General features: G+C 42.5%; 1 protein-coding gene and 1 long non-coding RNA gene across 2 annotated transcripts; both read left to right on the top strand.

Annotated features, from left to right (window-relative positions):
* The first annotated feature begins 1,167 nt into the window (after positions 1-1,167).
* Positions 1,168-5,950, top strand: LOC119910849. The gene is made up of 2 exons (XR_005445704.1): positions 1,168-4,197; positions 5,256-5,950. It is a non-coding gene; the product is annotated as an uncharacterized LOC119910849 (long non-coding RNA).
* A 4,982-nt stretch (positions 5,951-10,932) lies between these two features.
* On the top strand, positions 10,933-18,216 carry LOC119910780 (zinc finger protein OZF-like). Its single transcript, XM_038729588.1, has 3 exons — positions 10,933-10,998; positions 14,265-14,331; positions 16,545-18,216. The coding sequence occupies exons 1-3, from the start codon at positions 10,933-10,935 to the stop codon at positions 17,585-17,587; spliced, it is 1,176 nt and encodes a 391-aa protein (XP_038585516.1). The 3' UTR covers positions 17,588-18,216.
* The last annotated feature ends 7,091 nt before the right edge of the window (positions 18,217-25,307 follow it).

Raw genomic sequence — 25,307 nt, 5'->3', positions numbered from 1 at the left:
TGTTAATGTTTACAAACTAGCTATAATCTTGTCAACCTGATTGTTCATACTGTGTACGCAACATCTACAGCATGTCTTTCTGTCCTGGGACAGACAGCCAGGTCAAATGGACATTAATTGAGGGGCTAAACAATTAATCCCTATGATTCCCATATCTTTCAAAAGGTCACAGAGAACATTAATGTTGCTACTAGAGCCCAGCATGAGAGTGGTGCTTTCAAAAGACAGTTTGTGTTGTTTAACAATTATTTTAAAAAGTTTCCTTACTGACCAAATTGGTAAAGGAGAGAAGTTCACATATTCAAGTTATACTGGCCCAGTACAAACCTTTACATAACAGCCACATCAAAACCATTCCAAAGTCACCTAAAAAATATATCAAAAATCAAGAATCTAAATGTCCAAGGAGGACCTCAGAGAAAATCATGCATGCATCTTTAGTGGATCTTCAGATGCTGGGCCGCTTGTAGTTCCCTCCACAAGAACAAAACATGGAGAAGCAGCTTTCTGTTTTTATGCTCCTCGTGCCAGGAACAAACTCCCAAAGCACCTGAGACTAGCTAGCACATTACAGTCCTTTAAGTCAGGTCTTAAAACATTCCTGTTCTCTGAGGCCTTTTTAACCTTTAAAATCATATATAAGTATTTTTTAGCTCAATCCAATAGTCTTTTCTTTTCTTTCTCTTTTAATTATATACATCATTAATATATAATTTTAATTGTGTTTTAATATCAACTTTTTATCTCTTTTCACAGCATTTCATCTCTTTTTCTTTCGTTTTCATTTGCTCTCTTGCATATGTAATGCACTTTGAGAGACAGATGTTTATTGTGTTAATCTTGAGTTTATGATATATTGCACATCTATCTAGCTCTATATTATACCTTGGTATCTGGTTTTGTATCTTTGTGTCTGGAAAGCACTTTGAATGACTGTATTGTTTGGAAGGTGCTATATAAATAAAATTGCTTTGCCTTGCTCTACTTCTTGATTAGGGATCATTCAGAGCACCTGCTGCACAGGGAGTGTCGCACTGACTCCTCAGCAGGGATTGAGTGCAGCTGGGTGATTTCCTCTGGGCCAATCAGGATGTGGCGACGCACATTCTGGAGGGCATAAGAAGAGGGGCATACCAGCACACTGGTGGCTTTTACCTGAAGCATTCTGACCCCCTGTACAATGTGTGCAGACAAACCCTGTCCTTTGGGATCTGCTTTTGTTAAGTGCGGGAATAAGTAAGAGTACTCTGGCCCTTTAGTTCAGGGTTGACATAGTGCCTAAAGCAGCCCTGGTGTTTAAATGTAACTGTAAAATTACCTGCTGCCTGAGAACCCCTATTTGTTTCTATTTAAAACCCCTTCCCCATTCATTCTTTTTTGTTACTTTGTTGAAAAGGCATAGTTTCCACTAAAATATATAGTCCTTTTCTCCAAGGGGGATACTTTGTTTTCACTTATGTGGATGGAAACCTGTGAAAACAATACGGCCATAATTGTATGCATGTCGATTTAACCCTACAGCCTCACGGCCGATGTGCTGCTAGTGTTGGCCTCTTTTGGGTTGCTGCGCACTAGCAAACTACAGGGCTTCTTACGGACTCTGAAGGTTACCTAAGCTAATGACGCACTGACTTGAAAATATGTTGCTTCCTGCATATGTGTGTTTATATTAAATCCAAATTGTATTTCCGTCATCTGTGTAACGGTGCAAAGTTGAAAGGAGTTCAACATGCAAAAACTAAAACATCGGAATCGGCTTTATTGGCCGGGTATGTGTAAACGAGGACTTTGACTCTGGATTATGATTTTGACTGTATCAATGTGAAACATAACATGTAACAGATTTAGCAGTGGCTATATTTACAACAATGAAACATCAATGGAAAAACATGTCAATTCACAAAAACTAATGTTCATGTTTCAGTTAAGCTATCAAAGCTCTCCGATGCCCAACTTTTGTACTTTTGACTCAACTTTATTAAAACAGTGTGTGTGTGTTGGTGTTTACATGACAACCTTAGCTTGGGAAGTGGCGTATGCTCGTTTCCAGCCCTGTTTCGTACGTACAGTTATAAATGAGACCGCTGACCCGGTGAGGCATGGACTCGTCATGAGGCATGTTCTGACACCTTTTTTATTTCAGCATTAACTTCTTCAGCTGTTTGACCTACAGTTGCTCCTCTATTGGAGGCCAGTTTCAGCTACCCACATGCATCAGAGAGCCTTAGTCACAAATGACCGTCACCGGCTCATGGCTTTTCCTTCATTGGAGCACTTCTGAAAGGTACTGACCACTGCAGACCAGTTTGGAGATGCTCTGACCGTCGTCGTCTAGCCATCGCAGTTGGGTCCTTGTCAGAGTCGCTGCCCATTTTTCCTGCTGACAGTTCAACTATGAGGACACAATGTTCACCTGCCGTCTGATCTGTCCCACCCACTGACGGGTGCCATGGTAACCCAATAATCACTGTTGTTCAATTTACCTGTTAGTGATCATAATGTTACGGCTGATAACTCTAACTTGATCTTGTTATACCGCCCTGTGGTGTTAAATGATAAACACACCTGGTAGTTTGCATGGTGTCCTGTCCCTGTGAGCAGTGGTGGAAACTTAATCCAGTATCTTAACTGGATCTCTGCTTGCAGATTTATCTTGGTCTGCAGTCAGAGATACTGACCTGGAAGGACCTGTAGAGTTAATGATGCACTTATTTTTAACAACCTGTAGGTTTAATGATATAGGTCAGTCTGGAAACTCTGATTTCAGTGGAACTGATTGGGTACAAGGTAGATAGCATTTACAACACAAGGGTGTGTCTCGACATTAAGTTGCAGTTCCCTTTGTGCTACTCCAAAAACAAACATTATGTACAAAAGGCATGTAGGGTAAATGGTAACATAATAAGTCATAGAAACAAAACTATTTCACATGGTGCAGTGCTGAGGATGAGGTGAGCACATACTTCTGTATCTCGTTTATCAACTTGTAGGGCTCCATGGTCAGGTTAGTAAGTAAAATAAAACCACTGACTTTTTGTCTCGCACAGGAAATGAACACCTGGGTGAAAGTCTGGTTTCTGGAGCTCCACCTTCTCACTCTGACCTTTCTGTACACCTACCTTCAAAAATGACGCCACAGGGCTACCGGCTGCGTTGAACTGTGACACTGAGGGGCTCCCCAGTGTGTTACAAAGTGACACTGACGGATCTTAACCAAGGCATCATATGCGACAACTTGGGAGTGAGAATGCGTTGGTTTCTGAGCACTCTGTACCTGTACTGTGGAAATGTGAGATGACCATGTCAGGTTTTCTGCAGGAACCTCAAACTGTTCACCTGCTCCACCTCAGCTCCACTGGGGTGTGTCCTTACATCCTTCTTAAAATCAACAACCAGCTACTTGATTTTGCAGGGATCCCATCAATCTGCATCCGAGTAACATGACTTTAAAACTTGAGTTTTCATGCAGGTAATTCGCCGATCTTTCCCAATAACATCTGTGGCTAGCAAATGCGTCGGCACCTTGAACGGTTATGAAGTCACCAGCGAGGCTCACTTTGGTCGGGTTTAGGTTTCACACATGACCTGTGGGAAAGTTCTGTCTGTTTAACCCATCCACCCACCCCAACCAACTCCGTTCCTTCTCTTTATACTACGTCACGTACTCCCCGTACACTAAAAGCACAGGCTGGTATTGGCGTATCACCGCCACACCGCCGTATGCATATCCAGACTTTTTGTGCACAAACTCTGATTTTTCACTTGCCAATATTATATGTTCACACTTTAAGAGCATTTTTCATTTGAAAACCACAAAATGTGTATCCAGATTCAAACACATTACTTGTATACCAATGAACATCCTTTATAAATAGATTTAGAATAGATATAAATACAGTTTAAGATTACTCACTTTTAATCTAATATTGGCTGTGATTTTTAGAAACAACTTGGCCACTAACAGGAAAATAACAAGTCCAATAAATATGAAGAGCTGCTTCAGAGGAAAGGCTCTTGTATTAATTAACTTATATTGACTCTATAAACAATTTATTATAGATAAGGTTTTGCCCGCTCAGATGGCACTGATATCTGGTCTGGCCCATATTTGGGTGGAGTCGCCTTTAAAATAAAGGATTAGGTCTCTGTTTTCACAGACAGACTTGGAGGAGACACCAGCGAGACGACATTCACAGGGTGAGTGATCTTTGTAAAGCTTTCATATCTGATAAATGTTTGATTTCAATGATGACAGACGGACAAAGGAACTGGTTTCAAATGATTGTGAGGTTGTTGAACTGTCTGGGGCCTCCTAACTTCAGTAAGAGGATTTCTGATGTCTATAGACATATCATGGCGAACTATGGTTCAATCATGATAAATCTCCTTTTGAACAAGCTCGTTATTATTTCTAATTGTAGAAGAATATATTATTTATGGTAAATCAATGAGCACTGTTTGAAAGTTTTGGCTGCCAGACTTTTTTACCACTTTGTACACATTAATCAGCAGGTTGCAGTCGACCTTTTTATTGATTCAGCTCTGAGGCATTTTTCCTCTCAGTTTTCTCTTCTGGCTTTTCTATGTTAAAGGGGAGCTGAGCAGGAGAGAAGTCAGTTTGAATGTGTTTCCTTTTGTGCTTTTAGTCGCCTTCACTGTAAAAACTAAACTAACAAACCAAGCCGGCTTCTTTGCTTCAACAAAAGGTTTAACAGTTGTGGAACACGGGAAAGTTTAAGGTCTGTTTTCTGTCAGATGCAGGTTTGAGGGGAGGAGGAGTAAAGTTAATCTGACTCTTCAGTGTGCAACTACAACCCCACCTCCCGCTGATACCTGCAGCTTATCTGGTTTCACACAATCATCCAAATGTCCAGATGAAACATGGCTGCCTCACAAAGTGCCATTCAGTTTAGATCTCCATGAAGCAGAGCAGTAACATCCTCCATCGGCTCCATGAGGCCATCTAGTGGACTGATGCTAGAAGTGGATCAGCTGATGGCAGCTTACTGCTCTCATTCTACCTGACCAATGAGAAAAAGCAGTTATTGATTAGTTTGAAGTGTAGAGTTGTTTTTGCACCCATGTATAGGTTGGCGAGGACGTTGGTTGATTTCTGACAATGTTCTAATACATAAACAGTAAATGTTGTCTTGTTTTTCCTTTTCACCAAGAGTCAAAGCAGCAGGAGTTCCTGTTATGAGTGAGTTAGTTGTTGTATCATCAAGTCATTCAGATATATCTTTTTTATTTTTCAGGAAACCACAGGTTGGACACAAAAATCACCACTTAAGTGCTGAAAAACACGTTAAAAATGGGGAACGTACCGTCAGAAAGTAACATGGGCGAAAACCTGAGATGCTGCAAGTGTGATATAGTCCTGCCTCCGTGCAAATCCTTCGATGATTTCCACAAAAGTACTGTTCATGGGCAGCTTGTGTATGTGTTCAATGGAGGAGAATACTACAGACCGGTTGGCGCTGATAATATGTACGAGTGTGCATGCTGCTTTAATAAGCCAATCAGGGATCAAGAGGAGGAGACCGGGTTACCAGCAGAATGTAATATGGGTGACCGCCTGAGATGCTGCAAGTGTGATAAAGTCCTGCCTCCGTGCAAATCCTTCAATGATTTATATGTAACTACTCTTAATGAGCAGCGAGTGTATGTGTTCAATGGAGGCGAATACTACAGACCATATGAAGTCTTTAAGCACGAGTGTGCAAAATGCTTTGAGAGTAAATGAGCTGAGAGGAGACTGGAGAAAGTCCTAAACGCTGTCTGAGATTAGATCAGACATTAGATTTAATGAGGAGCCTTTGGGGTTTTTTTACAGTCCAAATCTTGTTTCGACTGTTTTGACATCAAAAAGGAGAAAACTTCAAGTGTCAATGTTGGATTATACATTATTCCTGATGTTGTATTGCTATTAAAATGTTTCAGGCATAACCTCTCAATGTGTGCTTTGATTATCAATTTCAAATCGGTTGGATGCACCGTTCTTTTAAATCCTGTGTGCTGAACTGCTTCAAATAATTTGACTGTTTTTAATTAGAAATATCTTCTTCATGTGCAGGACTGTTTCCTCCTGGTTCAGCATCCATTAATGGGAAACACTTTCACTGTCAGACCTTTCTAAATTGATGCTGTCATTCAGAGCAGTTGATGAAGAAAAGTGTTGATTTTCATAAAATATCATCAGATGAAGAGAATACTTTTATTCTCCTTTCTGTGCTCGCTATTCCTTCCACAGTATATTTTGTCTTGTCATTATCTTTTTAGTGTGCCGATTGTGGTAACTTCAACAACTAGAAAAGTAAAATCAACCATATGTATCTCAGAACTCGGAGATTTCCCAGTTGAAACTACAGACTTCTGATCTCAAAGCATTCCAGGTGCATGATGGTTCATGGCACCAAAAGTGAACAAAAAACATCACACCTAACGTTCTGCATTATGTTACAGAATGACTGTTCCACAAGCCTGGCTTTATTTTAATATAGGGTTTAATTTTAATTTTTTTTTTTTTTTTTTTTTTTCATTTTAGGATTTAGGAACCAAAAACAGAAATAAGGTATGAAACGACAAACAAAAACCCCGTAGTTTTCTGTTTCTTGGTTTTGTGGTCAGAACGTGCACGGACCCAGATTCCTTAATTACATTTGATGGCAGCTATTTAGCTTGTAAAGCGTCAGCCATGACTGTATTGCTGCTTTGGAGTATTAGGTAATTCGCCACCCCGCTGTGTTGAATAACGTGACTGCTATCAACAGCACTGAGCCAGATTATTATCTTGGTACTTTGATATTTAGATGTTTTTTAGTGATCGGTTCTTGTTGAGGTCCTGATGCCTCACACAGCTTAATCTAGAAGTTATTTTGAGCACCAGAACCAAACTGAGACATTAGAAACCTCGAGTTAGCTGATTAGAGAGCTTTTCTCTGGTTGACATTTCTGTATTATATATTACTAATTCTAAAATTCAAATACATTTTGAGATGCTGGAGGTTTGATTTCTATGAGTTGGAAACCGTAATCAAGATGAAAACAAAAAAAGGTGCTTGAAATATTTCGCTTTGTGAAATGAATCTAGAATAAAATAAGATTCACTTTGATATTTAATTATGCAAGAAAATTCACTTTTTCACATTATTCTTTTTTTAAGACTCAATCCTGTAGTTTACTTTTCACTACCTGAAACATTTATTACACTTATTTTCCTTCACAAACGTAACTAGTTAGCACTTCCGGTCTGTATGAGACAGACGCTGAAGGAACCTTTTGCGACACCCTGAGATGAGAGCGATCTGGCTTTTTATTTTTTTAGTGAATCTCAACAATGTAATTATTGATGACTCTAAACGTTCTTAAATATGAACTTTAAATCATTTAACAACACTGACGAACCCCACACAGATTAGTATCTCTTTATGGTAACATTAATTGGAGGTGCATGGCACTCCTCTCTGCAGCCTGGTACTCAACTCTGCAGCCACTTCCCCCTCCGCTCTCTGCCTTTCAAAAGACTTTGTGTCCCCAACAGTTGAGGTGCAACCACTTAGAATAGAATCTGAGTAGAATCTAACCGAAGAGTGCCAAATTTAACATTACTCCTTTAGAAAGTTTTTAATCTAAAATAAAAGATGATGAGTTACTGAAGAACAGACTGGGAGATCTGATATTAATGAATCATTAATGATTAATTCATGAATATCTGTGAAATGATCATACTGACCACTTTCTATAATGTCCTCCATTATCAGGGTTGTACTCTTTAACAATTCATCAACAATGAATTAATCCCTGATTTGTTCCTCACTTGTTTCATAATTATCTAATCATTAAGTAAACATTAGCTACTCCATAAATTGCTGTTCTCATTCATTCCCTGGTAATTACTGAATATGTTGTGTAACCTTATTGTAAAGTTTTCTTTTTCTTCCACAATCAGGAGCTTAAAATATTTGATTTGTTGTTTTAAAAAAAAAAAAAAAAACTTTGGGAAATACATAAATTAATTTGAGCTCTCGCCAAATAATAAATGTGGGCTTTTATTCCTCTGTGACAACACATCTTAATTTAAACAGCTACAACAGAACTGCAGCTGTTTATAGTGCAGTTACTTCATGTTGAGCTCATTCTGTTAACACAGCCTTTAAAGATATTTGAACAGAAACAAACATGGCGGAGAAAGCTGCTTTCATGTCCGCAGCTTTGTGAAACCTCAGAGGAGCGACCTGCTGCAGTTAGTAACACAAAGAGTGACTAACTGCTGAGCCTTAGTGCTGATAACAGGTCAGTGCACCAGGGAGGGCCGAATGTAAAGAAGGGCCTCACCCTCTGATAAACAAAACAAAGTACAAAAAAACACAGAATTAAAGACTTAAGGCTGGTGTAGTTTTATTTTTCTTAATAATCAAATCTCCTGAAAACAGTTAGTCCATCTCTAAATGCGGTCTTACTTCCCAATGCTGTATCAGTTCTTACTGATAAATGTTTATATGCATCACTAGCAATCAGTATAATAATCAGTAGGAATGTTTTCTGAGAGACCGAATCAGAATAAACTATAGTGTGTGTGTGTGTGTGTGTGTGTGTGTGTGTGTGTGTGTGTGTGTGTGTGTGTGTGTGTGTTCATGGTGGTGAAGGAACGTCTCGGGTTACGTATGTAACCCTTGTTGCCCGAGAAGGGGAACGAGACACTGCGTCGGTGACGACACTATGGGAACGCCTCTGAAGGGCGTGGCAGGGCTGAATCATGAATGAAACTACTCCAATCCTGTTGGTGTTGCTAAAACGGTAGCGTGTGACGGCGTAACTGGAGGCGTATATAAGCACGCCGGCACACAGGACACATCAGCTCTTCGCTATGAAGCAAGGCACTCCAGGCAGGGTGAGGTGTGGCGGATCAACGCAGTGTCTCGTTCCCCTTCTCGGGGAACAAGGGTTAGACACGTAACCCGAGATGTTCAAGGGAACTCGAACTGCGTCGTTGGAACTGCGCCCCCTCAGGGCCCCACAGCTGCCACAGGGCGGGCCGCGGGTGAAAGACCTGGCCCTCCGCCTGGGACAGCAGGTCTCTCCTCAGAGGGAGCAGCCAGGGCGGGCCCTCCAGGAGCAGTATTATGTCCAAGAATCCTCTCAGGTCGGCCAAAACGGTGCTACGAGCAGTAGGCGGACACCGACCTGACGCTCCCGCTCCAGAACCCCCGGGAGCAGAGCAATTGGGGGAAAAGCATACAGACGTCTGCACCATGGCATCCAGCCCTAGCGGGGCTGGGGGCGAGAGGGAGAACCACAGTGGACAGCAGAGAGCGAACTTCTTGTCCCAACACCTGGCTCTGCTCCGAGTGCACCGCAGTCCAGACCACCCCGCTGAACCTGGGGGGTCGGACCCGGAACTGCAGCCTGTAGCCATCCACTACGGTAGGCAGGACCCACGGGGAAATGTTCGCAAGCCCCTCGGGGCTAGTGGCCGGTGGGGAGGAGGCGGGGGGGTGGTAGTGGGCCCCCCTACTCGAAACCTCAGGACCTCTTTCCCAGGGCCCACCTGGGGACCGAATGATGGTCCTCAGATCCGTCTTCTCAGGGGGCTGTGGGCGAGAGCTCCACCTCATGTCCCAGGTTTGTTGACGGGGACCACAGGAAGCAACGCTTCGCTTCTGGCTCTGGCGGTAGGAGCTAGACGAGGGCTGAGCTCGTCTCTCTTCAGCCGTCGCAGTCCTGGACCCAGACCGGCGGGGGTGATACTGCTCAAATGCCTCTCCCTGCGTTTTGACGTGCTGGAACCTGCTGACGACAGTGTCCACTGCCTCACCAAACAGGCCAGTAGTTGTGAGGGACGCATCAAGGAGGAAAGCCTTTTCCTTCTCCTGGATGCCCAAAAGGTTGAGCCACAAATGGCGCTCCGTGGCCACCAATGCTGCCATGGAGCGGCCAGTGGAACTGGCTCTTTAGTGACTCGAAGCGCTAAATCCTCCTCAGAGGGCCCCCCCCCCTTGGTCACAGTCCTTTAGCAGATCGGCCTGGTATGCCAGGATGGCCATAGTGTGCAGGCTTGCACCTGCTCGACCCGCCGCCATATAAGCCTTGCCCACCAGAGCGGATGTCGCCCGTCATGGCTTGGTGGGCAGCGCCAGCGTCTTGAGAGATGACGCTATGGTGGGAGAGAGGTAGCTCGCTAATGCCTCCTCAACCCGAGGCACCGCTCCGTAGCCTCACTGCTTGATCTCTGCCCCATTGCTGTAATCCAGCAGAGGGGAAGTAGTCAGCCGTGCAGAGAAGGGTTTATTCCATGATTTACACAACTCATTGTGCAAATCAGGAAAAAATGGCAAGGATCGGGGGGCGGCGCGTCGTGCTGCAGAAAACGCTCATCTAGTTTACTGCCGGTCCAGGATTCCTGCACCGCTTGTGGCCAACCAATATTCAACTTGGCCACAGCCCGCGTCACCAAATCCAATAGTTCATCATAGCTGTGCGCAGACTGACGACGTCGGCCCGGCTCCCGGAAGTCATCCTCCATGATGCCAAGCACGTCTAACTCCTCAGAATCAGACTGTGCGAGCCTCTCCGGACTCATACTTCGGGTGGGAGAAGCCGAAAAACGGGCTCCCGAACGGGGAAGAGGGGAGGCAGAGTCAGCAGACAAGGATCGGGAAAAGGCCTTAGCCGTCCCGACGCCCTCTGAGATATCACGTTGCAATCCCCACGACCGCAGCCGCTGCGACGCCTCAGCAACCGTGGGGCCTGAGCCACGGGGAGAGCGCATCCGACCGTCTTCCGAAAAGAGAGCCGCACGAGACCTCAACACCCTCAGGGACAGGGCCTCGCAATGGCGGCAGGCAGCCCCCTTGAGAGCTGCCTGGGTGTGCGACATCCCCAGACAGGAAACATACATCTCATGTTTATTCCCAGCCGTGATGTAGCGTGGGCATGGAAAAACACATTGTCGGAACTGGTTACCAGACATGGTCTCTTCTGCTTCGTGAGGACTTCCAGGTAAGACAACAATTTCCTTGGGAGCTTTCAAACATACTCATAGTGCCTGCTGACTAGAAAAAAGCTGATTTGTCCTGTGTGCCGGCGTGCTTATGTACGCCTCCAGTTACGCAGTCACATGCTACTGTTTTAGCAACACCAATAGGATTGGAGTAGTTTCATTCACGATTCAGCCCTGCAACGCCCAGAGGCGTTCCCATAGTGTTGTCACCGACGCAGTTCGAGTCCCCTCGAAAAGGAACTTGTCAAACAGTGCAGCAGTGAGGCTCACTGATAAGTTTTAAAGGTTCAGTGTGTGAGATTTAGTGGCATCTAGTGGCGAGGGTTGTGAATTGCAACCATCGGTCCAGTCTACCACTGCCCCCTAACCTTTGACACAGCGTAGGACAGCTACGGTGGCTGGCACAACACAAAAGGTGTCTCTTCTGAGACAGCAGAGAGTGGCCAGTCAAGAAATGAGGGTTCTTTAGGTATATTTATTAAGAAATTATATTTACTTAATTATTCAGTAAAACCACATGTTATTGTGACTTGGCCACTGACAGACAACATGGAAAATGCAAGCCAAGAGTGTGAAACACTGTCACTGTTTCTGCACCACAGTCCATTATAAACCACATATTAAATAATGTTTATACAAACATTGACAAGGGAAACACATTAATTCTCTGATTATGGACCCTCACCAAAACTGCCCGCCATATATAATATCTAGCCCACTGCCAGATTACGGTGCTATGATAGCGGCAAAAACTAAATAAATACTTTGATAGCTTTGCTTAAAAATAGATCTCCGTCATGACAGCAACAGTTACTCACCAAAATCGCTTCCTCTTCAGTTGTTTTGGCTGCAATTGCAAAAGCATCTGTAGGTTGATGGACGAGGATCAAACACCGAAACAGAAACAGTGCAGCCGTGTTCTGAGAAACATTCGCTGCAGAATCCGTTTGTTGAAGAGCGGGGGAAAAAATTGTCCTACACAAATCCTGTACTTGAGTAAAGTACAAATACCCTTGCTAAGTATTACTCCAGTAAAAGTAGAATTCTTCATTTTTAAATTATAAGTTGAGTCAAAGTACAAAAGTACTGATTTTAAATATAAGTATCACAAGTAAAACGTACTATTAGTATGCTTGTTTGACAAACATAATTTAAAAATATAGCAGGTAAACTTTCATTTTTATTAAACCCTGCCCTTTCAATGATAATTAAAATGACTCAGTTATTGTGTGTGTGTGTGTGTGTGTCAGTCGTGGACAGTGTTCAGTTCCTTTACTTAAGTAAATGTACTGATACCACAATATAAATATACTCTGTCACAAGTAAAAGTTCTGCTTTAAAATATTAGAATAATCAAGAAAATGTATTTAAAGTAAAATGCAGATGAAAAATAGCCTTTAAGCTAATTCTGGCATATTGACAGAAATGTTTATGAATATGCACATGGTTATTTCTCCATTAGTCGATTTTCAAAATTTGGAAAATAGTGAGAAATGCTGTCAGAATTAAAGAGGTGGTATTCTGCTTTTTGGCTTGTTCCCTCTCCTTTATTGAGTTTATATCTTTTTTGTGCATGTAACAGGTTTGCAAAGTGAAAGTGCCCAAAGTCCAGCCCAAAGGGAGTTCCCATCTCCCACAGAAAACTCTGCTCTGAACTGAAAATAGCTGTTTGTAGTCCAGCCCTTCACTTCCTTGTGAAATCACGATGAAAACGCATCAAAGTTCGCCAAGCGGCTAGCGGGGTCAGTCACGCCCTCAAACCAAGTTAGTCTGAGCGGAGGCCCTTTGGCTCGACTCACCTTTGTTTGGTTTTCCATTGTAGAAATGTTGTACCTGTACCCGCTTCCAGGTACTTTTTTTCATATCACCTCCGTCGTGGTTCCAAGTGAGCTGAGGGAAACTAAAATGTAACGTGAAAACACAACAGACTGCTGATTGGTCAGAGAGAATCGTCACTATTCACTGCATCATCATTGCTGCACCAGACAGAGGCCAGCAACAGAAAGTTTTATGTTACAGTTTTCATACATTGTTTCATCACTAAATCCACTTCTGAGAAGTTTTGAGGTGAAATCAGCTGTGTAGATTTTGAATATTGACAGTTGTACGAAAAGTGATGACGGAGCAAAAATGTGCTTGAATATTTTCGGCGTTGAGGAGCTCCGCAAGTGGCTGCGGGGGAAGCCTGCTGTGACCCGCGGAGGAGGAGCGTGTGAGGCCGGCCAGCCGCCCGCTCACAGAGCCCTCTGCTCCCGCCGTCACACAGACCGCTGCAGCAACAACGGCAGAGGAAAACACAGCTGGAAGGTTTTCATACCGCTTATCTGTCTTTACATCCTGAGGAAGGTTGAAACGTTTTAACTTAAAAAGAGAAAGCTGTGTGGGTCGCTGGTGTGTGTGTGTCGCATTGAACATTACGTTGCGGCAGTTGTGTGTGGCGTCGCTATGACAACAAGCTACGTACTATCTCTGAGTACTATCTGCAATGGAAAACGGAGCAGGGCCGAGTAGAGTCCAGTCTATCAATTTTCCCTATGGAAGCATTTTTCAGCAAGGCAGCATAGATCATCAGAACACCGGCAACAGTTCAACGTTTAGTCCTGATGGTCAGATGTGGAACAATGATGTTGTGGACTTGTGAGTAACTTATACCATCTGCTAGGTTACGGTCTCAGTCTGAAGCGGCTTTGATTTGGATCACACTACCTTGTTTCTTACGACCCGCCCTTCTCTGCTTCTGATTGGCTAGTAGTCCTTACCTGGGAACTGCACATGTGCAACTCCCAACAAAGATTTTATACAAGTAAGATGCATCACTCTGTAGCTCGAGTGGAGCGTACAACACACAGGGTGTGTTGTAGTTTATGACTGCTTTTGTATTACTGTACAGCAGCAGGGAGTCACAAACTTAATTTCACTTTACAACCTGTTGTTATGTGACAAATAAACCTTCTTCTTCACGGTCTGCTGAAGTTAGCTTAGCATGCCAACTGAAAATGGAATGACAGGCTGTAACCTAGCAACAGCAGCATTTGGTGATTGTTTGGAAGCGAAGAAACTGATTTTAACTGATTTTAACTGATTCTGATTGTTTTGACTGACTAAGTAGCTGCTGAGGACATTTTCTCTACATCGTGAGCTGCATGTCAAAACTCCAAATGCTGAAATCGTTGGTGAAACAGCGACTCGACGCGGCCGCTGAGGAGATATTTGGGCTGTTTGAAAGAACAATAGCAGAATATGAGGAGGAAATATCTCGTTTAAGAGAAGTGAGCGACAACATAAACTGCTGGATGCTGTTTTCAGCCCAACATGTCAGGTACACAGATCAGGTTGGTACATTTTCACTTTCATTGTCATCTAGACAGTTACAAATATCTTATTTCTGGTGAAATTCTTCTGGTGAATTGTCTCACGTCTGACAGGTTAGTGCTACTGAATGGGTTCAGCTAGCAGGAGTTAAACCACAGCTAAAAGTATGTAAATATAATCAGGAAAATAGTAAAAAAGTAAAAGTATTTAATGAAGAATTAAAAATATCTCATGTGACTGTTATAATATATAGTATATATTTAATATTATTCATGTATTTAGATCAAGCAGGATTTAACTGTTGTAGTTGAGGTTGAACTATTTTGTATCAGACTGCAATTATTGACTTGTTGCATTATGGATTAATCTGCTGAATATTTTCTCCATTAATCAACTGTAAATCAAATGATGAAAAAAGCAGCAAGAAAAGAAAATCTTGCTGGAACCAAAAAAATTTTTTTTTCATGAAAAAATTACTTCACAATTTAATTTCTGTCAATCAACGAATGTACTAGCTGTACCTGTATAAACTGTTGGGAAGTTTAATTTATAACAAAACATAATATTTGTTAATCTCTTTATTCTGTGTGTAAAAATCTTACTTTGTAAAGTTACTAGTAAGCTGCCAGATAAATGTGAGCAGAAGCAATTCTTTTCCTAACACCACAATGACTTGTTTCATTATGAATTACTCTGCTGATTATTTTCTCCATTAATCGACTGTAAAAATTCTTAAAATAGCCGCAAGAAAAGGAAAAAAAGCAGCAAATCTTCACATTTGTGAAGCTGGAAGCAAAAAAAGTTGATTATTATTAAATGATTATTAGAACAGTTGGCAATTACATTTCTGTCAATCAACGAATGTACTAGCTCTACCTGTATAAAATCTTGGGTAGTTTAGTTCATAACAAAACATCATATTTTTTACACTCTTAATAACTTTGTGTGTAAAAATCTTACTTTGTAAAGTAACTGATATATAAAGTCAGAATATATAGTCAAGTTAAAAGATGTAGGGCTCATCGGCGAGCGCCTGTTGGCTGGGTTTGTGACAGGATTCTGACTGCTGTATGTGCACAGAACAGCAGTTCAGAGTATTCTGCCTTCTTGGAGACCCTGAATTGAGTCCTGTATGGGGCTCGATCAGGAGACTGCATAGTTTTGCTGAGAGACTTGGGCAATGATGAAGACACCTGAAGAGGGATGATTGGGAGCAGTTCCTTATCCAAACCCTAGCAGTAGTTTTTGTTAGACTTCTGTGCTAGTCATGGATTATAACAAACACCATGTTTGAACATAAAGATGCTCATAAGTGTACGTGGTACCAGAGCACTCTAGGCCGAAGGTCAATGATCAGTTTCATGTGCCATTTAAAACGGAGGCCATATGTTTTGGATACTCGGGTAAAAAGAGGGATGAGGCGGTCACCTAATCTGGTGATCAGTTGAGTGAGGGGGTGGACAAAGACTCTGGACACACCTGGTAAGCCCAAACGGGTAGTGCTGGTTAACTGGGAACATTTGGGAACATGTCTGTTTTCATTCCTACCCTCACCTATGGTAATGAAGTGTGTGTCAGGACGGAAATAACTAGATTGCAGGAACAATCAGTCGAAATGGGTTTTCTCATTACAAGTTGGCTCCTGCTTGTAACAAAGAGTTACAGAGACAAGAGAGACAATGATTTTATTGTACCAACTAAACATAAAAATAAACTTCAAGACAATGTGGAGAGCATACAGTATATCTCCACACTGGCCTGGTAACGTCCTGGATCCCCGGTGAGAGCCGGGTAATATGGCTTGGGAAAGGGAGGTTAAGGGTCCCCTGGTAGAGGTGCTGCCCCCACGACCCTACCCCGGGTAAGCTGTTGAAGATGGATCGATGGATGGAAAACTATGTCCTGGTAATAGCAAAGATATATCTTGAGTATCGCTATATGGAGCTGCTGTGCTGGCTCTGCGATGTCTCGTCCTTGATGCTTTGTTTTCTTTGCAGTAGCAACTGTAGGTAACCACATGCAGTCAGCATCAATATAGTTACTATTGTTCTTGTCGTCTGTGCTAATATTTGCTAAGGGAATTCCATCTTTCACATTATTGAGTTCTAATTCATTTTATAATTTTTATTACTTTTCTAGAAAATGGCTGCATTTTGGTATTTTAGTTGAAATGAACTGCTAAGGATCATCTGGAATCATCACAGTTGTCCATAATGTTTTGTGCGTGTTGCAGTGTTTCCTGCGGATGTCCAGCAGCTGTTGGTGATTAAAGAAGAGGTTCCCCCCGAGTGGAGCCCCAGCCTGGACCAGGAGGACACAGAGCCCCTACACATAAAAGAGGAACAGGAGGAACTCCGGACCAGTCAGGAGAGAGAGCAGCTTCATGGGCTGGAGGAGGATGAGGTCACCAGGTTCCCATTTACTGCTGTTCCTGTGAAGAGTGAAGATGATGAGCGGAACCCTCAGTCTCCACAGCTTCATCGAACTCTAACTGAAGACTACAGAGAGGCAGAGCCTTCAAACAGCAGCTCAGCTACACAGACAGAAACCGATGGAGGATCAGAACCTGCCAGGAACCTCGATCCAGATAGTCATTTACACCCAAATACTGAAGAACATGCTTCAGACTCTTCAGACACTGAATTCAGTTATGATGAGTGGCAAAAACCTTTGTCAGATTCTGAAGCTGAAACTGAGGACAGTGACAATGGTTGGAAGGAGACCAGGGCACCCGAGTCAGATGATAATGCTCTGAGATATAAGCAAGCACCTGTAAGTGATGTGAGTTGTAGTGCTGGAGAAATGTCCTTCAGCTGCTTTGAGTGTGGTAAACATTTTCACTACAAGGGGTCTCTTCAGAGACACATGATGTGTCATTTAGGAAAAAGGTTTAGAGGGAAGCAAAATGTAGATTCACACACGAGAGTGCACACAGGAGAGAAACCATTCGGTTGTGATGTTTGTGGGAAGAGATTTACGGTCCAGGGAAGTATTAAGAAACACATGAGAGTCCACACAGGAGAGAAACCATTTGGTTGTGATGTTTGTGGGAAGAGATTTACACAACAAGGAAGTATTAAGAAACACATGAGAGTCCACACAGGAGAGAAACCATTTGGTTGTGATGTTTGTGGGAAGAGATTTACAGTCCAGGGAAGTATTAAGACACACATGAGAGTCCACACAGGAGAGAAACCATTTGGTTGTGATGTTTGTGGGAAAAGATTTAACCAGAAGCAACATCTTAAGACACACATGAGAGTCCACACAGGATAAAAATTGTTTACCAAGCACGTTGGTAAAGACCACAGCAGTTTTCATTGTGTCTGGTTGTTTTGTTGGATTTTATTTTTTACTTACTTACAGCACTGTATAATTTCAAAATATGTATAAAAGTCTTCTGGTTAAACTGTTGCTTACTGCCTACTAAAGTTATTCACCTCATACCAGAAAGATATTAAATCTTTCTGGTATGAGCACCAGTGGCAACAAACTGTAGGTCTGTGATGGAGAGAACAAAAAGAAACCAAAGACACGCCACGTCAGTGTAAATATTTGTATTTAAAATGCACATTTTCTGTAAAGTCTAATTAATATACTGTAAATTCAAACTAAGTGATGCAGACATCTGAAATACTGGATGGCATTGCAGCTGAAAATGTGGATAGTGCTTTCTTGTTTTGTTATTGAGCCTTTGGTTACACTTTATTTTACAGGTCCCATTATTTTGTGTAATTTCCCAGAAATGAGCTGATATGTAACTGGAAACACCTGGAAAGGTTCCTGGAAATGTAAGATGGTTATTACAGGGAAAGTGGAGACAAATCCAATGTATTGCTTTGTTGAATTTTATTGAACGTACAGTTTAACATACCTGAACAATAAATCCTTGCACATGACAATCACCATCGCATTAGCTGTTTTTAGTTCACATGGATAACGATTCTCTGTGTAACGTCGCCACGGAGGGATCTTCCACGGTGCTGGAGATATCTGCACCAGGGAGATTTCAAACTGTACAGATAACAACAGTCCTCACACTTCCTCAGGAGGAGGAAGAGCATTCTTGGGGACGGTAGATCTGGTATGCAGGGCCTCTCTGTCTTCCTGTCTTTCACATTCTCTTTACACTCTGGAATACCCGAGCACAGAATCCCGACCCAAACAGCACTGTGCCGTGAGAGAGACAGAGAGAGAGCTCTTTTTTATCACAATATGATGGTTGATATTGACTAGGGATGCAACAATTACAGATTTTATTGGTATGATTATTTTCAGAGAAATAATCAGTTTCACAATTATTACGCATTAATTAATTTCACAACACTTGTAATGACTTAAGTTGATTTTAATATTTAATTACATTAACAATTATATTTCTATAATATGTAAGTATTATTAAGAGGAATATTAACTTTTATCCCCCAGGGGAAATTGATATCAAGGAGGGGAATAAACTGAACTGTTACTGTTATCAACTCTCATCCGTACATATGTTTTAGTGAAAATGAAAGAAAGAAATTGAGCGCAGTATTAACTGAAATGCAGTTAATTGGTAGCCTATAGTCCTGAAAGTCTAGAAGCTCCTGATGTATGTTGGTGTTTTACACCTGGCAACATTTTCTCAGCACTGACAGGAGGAGGCAACAGGATGGAGCGTTAAATGTTCAGTGACTGAAGGTGTTATGAGGACTACATTCTGTCTTCCATTAAGACTCATACAGAAAGGAAGAAATTTGCACTGCGTGGAAGCTGCTCAGCACTAATGTTCAACTACTTTGAACGCGCCCTGCACGCGGGCTCTCCCTGCGGTGCACGTTGCTTGACGCAGCAACAAACCTTTGAAAATAATGGGCCTCGTAGCGCAGCGGTGCTGTCGTTGCGGTGGATCTAAAAGGTTACAGCTGCTTTGTTTGTTTACGTTGCACTGAAAGCTCGACTCTCACCGCTAAGGCATCGATTGTAAGTGACACATGTTTGATTCCCTACCAACTTCCTACTTTATTAATATAATGTAGGCTATTAGGTGTACCTTTTGGGCGTGCAAATTGCGCAGGTGCTGCATCAAATTTAATGTAGTTATTCGCTCCTTTAGTAGCAACCTTTTAACGACAATTTTGAACAGGTGATCCGTCATCTTCAGTAACGGCGTACCTCGAAAACCCAGCTGTGACCTAACGTTAACATAGCTCTCCTTATCAGCTTGGCTCGATTTAAATAGCCGTAGTTTAAAAAAATCGCATGTCAGTATATAAGACTATCCCACACAATGCTAGGTATACTAGCCATGAGATTCAAAACAGTTTTATAGAGATCATGAGTACTTTGTTCATGGAGCACATTGTGAAAGAGGTTGGCGAGTCGTTTTATACCATAAAACTGGATGTAACTCGAGACCCGACAGGAAGAGAGAATATTTCAATAGTTGTGCGTTTTGACAATCACCATCGCTGACTAGTGCGACACGGAAACACTGACTAAAACGATCACTGAAACATTAACAAAGGCAGGACTGAATTCAGGGAAAATCATCAGTCAGGTGTATGACGTCACCTCTCTGATCTAAACATGGAGGGTGCAAAAATGTCTCCAAAAAAAACTGCACCAAGACATATATACACTGAACAAAATCATGAATGCAACACTTTTGTTTTTGCCCATTCATCAGATGAGATGAACTCAAAAATCTTTCTCTACATACGCAAAAGGCCTATTTCTCTCAAATATTGTTCACAAGACTGTCAAAATCTGTGTTAGTGAGCACTTCTCCTTTGACATATCAAGATGCTGATCAGACAGCATGGGGATTACACAGGTGTTCCTTAGGCTGGCCACAATAAAAGGCCACTCCAAAATGTGCAGTTCCATCACACAGCACAACGCCACAGATGTCGCAAGTTTTGAAGGGAGCGTGCAGTTGGCATGCGTGGAGGAAGACATCAGCCTGAGGAAGATGTTCAGGTTGTGGATGCTCAGGATTCCATCAAGCCATTTGCCCAATCACAGGCAAAGTGCCTTCCTCCCTGTCCTTCCTCTATTACATGACACCATAGAAACTCATCAAACCAGATTGTGATTAAAGTTATGAGGAAACATTTACTTTCATCATGTAACTGACAGCAGCACAGGAATGAGGGTGGAGCTGTGTGCTATGGGTCCATAGACGTGGGTGTCCTGCTCCTGCTCGACACCCGCTGCAATGACACGAGACCATCGAAACTCATCAAAACAGCCATTGTGAGTAAAAATATGAGGAAATCATCATTCAGCTGAAAGCAGCACAGGAATGAGGGTGGAGCTGCGTACCTGCCTTTCTCCTTTGATTCTGAGAAATGAAGTTCTTTTGTCAATGTTGGATAGCAGAAGGCTATATTACCCACGATGCTCAACCACCGTTGCTATGGAGACGAAGCCACTACACTTTGCCTTACCTGCACAAAACTTGTGTGTTACATAGTAGCCCCCTTTAATGGATGACGTGGCTCAAAATTTATTTTGTTTTATTATTCTATGTTTTATGAAAGAGGATTTCATATTTAATATCCTCAGCCACATAGTCTTGGAAATATGAAATTTAATGAGCTATTTTACAATCACAGGCTATTAAGCGCTTTCTGTTTGCAGAGATAGTGGGGTTTGGATTCAGGTTACGTCCGACCGGAGGCAATTATTCTTGCCATCATCCATTGTTTCTCATTGTCCAGTTTGGACAATGAGACTCTAACCACTCTGATGGCGTCAGGTAGCTCGTTCCACCATCGTGGTTTCACAGACGCGAACAGCCGGGACTGGGATTGCTTTGTGTGAAGGGATGGCAGAGCAAGGCGGCGTTCGTTGGAGGAGCGTAGCGGCTGAGAAGGAACGTAAACTCCCTTTCAAATATCAACACTCTGTGTGACTTAGTGTTTTGGAACAACACAAATGTGCCAAGTGTCTTCACTTGATGCACTTTTTACATACTGAAGGTAACACAGTTGGCATTAATGGATCTAGTCTCTGGCTCCTGTATAGGGATTTTGTCTTTACTGTTCATTAAGGGGGCCAGGAGCTTCTGGTCGGTGATCTGTTTGAACCCGTCAAGTCCAATAAGGCTTTTCTCAAAGTGTTCACATGCCCAAACACTAGCCAAACATTCTTTCTCTATTTGAGGGTACAGGTCTCTGCATCCTTGAGTCTCCTGGAGCAGTAGGCTACAGTTTCCAGTCCTCACCATGCTGCTGCAGCAGGACTCCTCCAAGTCTGTAACTACTGGTGTCAGCTGATAGCACTGAGAAAAGAAGACGAGTACAGAAGCTGATGCTAAAGCAGTCTTCAATCTCCGTGCATGTCCACACAGCCATTCCACCTTCCCCTTCAGCAGTTCAGAGAGCAGTTGTCTCAAACTAGAGGTATAAGTGGCAGTGGTAAGTGTTTTAGCAGTGTGTACAGCGTATGGCTGTGCATCTTCTCTGAGAATGATTTTAACGGGTTCAGTCTTCAATAAGCTGCTGGTTCCCACCACTGTGCTAACCTGCTCTACTCTTATCACCAAACCCATTTTCCCTGTTTCTGTTCAACTGAGCAGACTGCTGCTGTTTCCTTTAATCAGATACACTGGAAAGGTGTATTCTTGTCTCCATAGACAGCATTAGCCCTGAACAACAAAGTTTTTCCTCGTTGGACTCAGTCTTTAGGTTATAGGAAATGTCTGGGATGTCTTTTAATCTTTCTCAGTATTTCTTAGGTCAGGAGCACCTTTCAAATATCAACACTCTCTGTGACTTAGTATTTTGGAACAACACAAATGTGCCAAGTGTCTTCACTTGGAGTACTTTTTACATATACTCTTAACAGCAGGGCATTTGCCGCACCTACGAAAGTTCTGGCCGTTTTTAGGGCTCCATGTAGCTTCTGGTGGTTTCCTTTCACGTCTTGCTCTCTTCGCCATCAATCAACATCAAAAATAGCCACCTGTAACTCCGGCGGGTTGGACTGGAGGCTAATATTGCTTATATCCTCGGACTGTTGCAGAAGCTCTCAAAGTTGACCTTGTTTTGATCAACAGGCTGAATGAGGACATCCTCAGCCCCATCAAAACCCTTCAGGCCTTCTCAAGCGGAAACAAAAAGTGTTTCTCAGAAAATGTTCCGATCAGCTAGTGACAGAAGTCAGTCTGAGAATGTGACATGCCCTGGAGAAGCTGTACTTCCTCTATTTCCTGCACTGCTCACAGTGACATGACACCATAGAAACTCACCAAACCAGTATGTGATTAAAGTTATGAGGAAACATTTACTATTGTCCTTTACTTTCATCATGTAACTGATAGAAGCGAAGCAATGAGGGTGGAGCTGTGTATTATGGGTCCATAGACGTGGGTGTCCTGCTGCTCCCATGTTCCTGCTCAACACCCGCTGCTACAACTACTTTATACTTTATTGCCATTAACACACCATTACAGGCAACTGACACAAGATACAGAATCACCTGCAATTGGGCTTCATTCCAATTAGCTGTAAAATAATACTATTAATAATAGTACACAGGTATCCACCTGTATTGACATTTGCACATGTACATACATACATACACACACAGGCAAACCCAGTTACCTATCAACACCATACACATCTACACACACATGCCGTTTTTCCATTACCGTTACCAGCTCAACTCGCCTTGACTCGACTCGGTTTGGCCGTCCTCCATTTTCCATTGCAGATAGTTCCCCTCAATGTAGCCGGTTGTCATAGCAACGCCACACACAATTGCCGCAAAGTAATGTTCAGTGCGACACACACACCAGCGACCCACACAGCTGTCTCTTGATTTAAGTTAAAATGTTTCAACATTGCTCAGAATGTAAAGACAGATAAGCGGTATGAAAAGCTTCCAGCTGTGTTTTCCTCTGCCGTTGTTGCTGCAGCGGTCTGTGTGACGGCGGGAGCAGAGGGCTCTGTGAGCGGGCGGCCGGCCGGCCTCACGCTCCTCCCGCGGGTTATTTACTTTATTATTTATAAATATCAACCGAGACAGAGACAGCACTGGTGAAAATTACTAACGACCTCCTCATTGCATCAGACAAAGGACTTGTCCCTGTACTGGTTTTATTAGATCTTAGTGCTGCATTTGATACCATTGACCATCAGATCCTATTGCAGAGACTGGAACATTTCATTGGCATTAAAGGAACCGCTCTAAGCTGGTTTAAGTCCTATTTATCAGATCGATTTCAGTTTGTACATGTTAACGATGAGTCCTCCATGCACGCCAAAGTTAGTCATGGAGTTCCACAAGGATCTGTCCTTGGACCAATCCTCTTCACTTTATATATGCTTCCTTTAGGCAATATTATCAGGAAACATTCCATAAGCTTTCATTGTTATGCAGATGATACTCAGTTATATCTATCGATCAAACCAGATGAAACTCATCAGTTAGCTAAACTTCAAATGTGCCTTCAGGATGTTAAAACCTGGATGACCTGTAATTTTCTCATGTTAAACTCAGATAAAACTAAAGTTATTGTTCTGGGGCCTAAGCACCTCCGTGACGCATTATCTAAAGATATAGTTTCCCTTGATGGCATCGCCCTGGCCTCCAGCACCACTGTGAGGAATCTTGGAGTTATCTTTGATCAGGACATCATGACATTAAGCAAATTTCAAGGACCGCCTTTTTTCACCTACGTAATATTGCGAAAATCAGGAACATCCTGTCTAAAAATGATGCAGGAAAAACTAGTCCATGCATTTGTTACTTCTAGGCTGGATTACTGCAATTCCTTATTATCAGGCTGCTCGAAAAATTCCATTAAGACTCTTCAGCTGATCCAGAATGCTGCAGCACGTGTTCTGACAGGAACCAGGAAAAGAGATCACATTTCTCCTGTTTAGCTTCTTTGCATTGGCTTCCAGTAAAATCCAGAATAGAATTTAAAATCATTCTTCTTACCTACAAAGCTCTTAATGGTCAGGCACCATCTTATCTTAAAGAGCTCATAGTACCTTACTACCCCACCAGAGCACTGCGCTCCCAGAATGCAGGGTTACTTGTGGTTCCTAGAGTCTCCAAAAGTAGACTAGGAGCCAGAGCGTTCAGCTATCAAGCTCCTCTCCTGTGGAACCAGGTTCCAGTTTGGGTTCAGGAGGCAGACACCATCTCCACATTTAAGAGTAGGCTTAAGACTTTCCTCTTTGATAAAGCTTATAGTTAGGGCTGGCTCAGGTGAGTCCTGAACCATCCCTTAGTTATGCTGCTATAGGCCTAGACTGCCGGGGGATTTCCCATGATGCACTGAGCTCCTCTCTCCTCTACTTTCTCTCCCTCTGTATGCAACCTCATCCCATTATTGCATGTTACTAACACAACTTCTCCCCTTTCTGGTAGTCTTGTGCTTTCTCGTCCCTCTCCTCTCTCCTCCTATCACTTCCTGCAGGTGTTTCTGGCTCTGGAGCTGTGGAGTCTGGATCTGTGGTTGCGGGTCACCTGCTGCCCCCGTGTTCCTGCTCGACACCCTCTGCTACAGTTATTATTATCTGTCTGATCATTATTATCATTAGTATTGTTATTATTAGTGCTGTTATTCATTTGTATTGATGTCAGTATCACTACCACCTTTACTGTTGTTTTGGTTTTCAGTTTTTACTCGTCAGTAGTAGACGTAAATACGTGTTTGCAGATTGAACAACCATTATAAATGTTTTAGCTTTAAGATTGTCACTGTTAATATAATATTGGCCTTTTAAATGCTTTTTGGAGATTCTGCAAAGGCACTAATTGGGCATTAATGTCCAATCAAAATTAAAAGCTGCTTCTGTGGAAAGGCTCTTATGTTAATTAATTTATACTGACCTTATAAACTATTTAGTAAAGGTAAGGTTTAGACCACTCAGATGGTTCAGACATCTGGCCCCGCCCACAGACTCTGTGGGTGGAGTCACCATAATATAAAGGAGCAGGTCTCTCTGTTTACTGACAGACTTGGAGGAGACACCAGCGAGCTGCTGACCTGACG

The sequence above is a fragment of the Micropterus salmoides genome, unplaced genomic scaffold (assembly GCF_014851395.1).
Source record: "Micropterus salmoides isolate LMB-PRFRI ecotype aquatic unplaced genomic scaffold, ASM1485139v1 Ms_hic_scaffold_19, whole genome shotgun sequence".
Taxonomy (NCBI): Eukaryota; Metazoa; Chordata; class Actinopteri; order Centrarchiformes; family Centrarchidae; genus Micropterus; species Micropterus salmoides.
The sequence above is the reverse complement of the archived record's forward strand: the minus strand, read 5'-3'. Positions and strand labels throughout refer to the sequence as shown.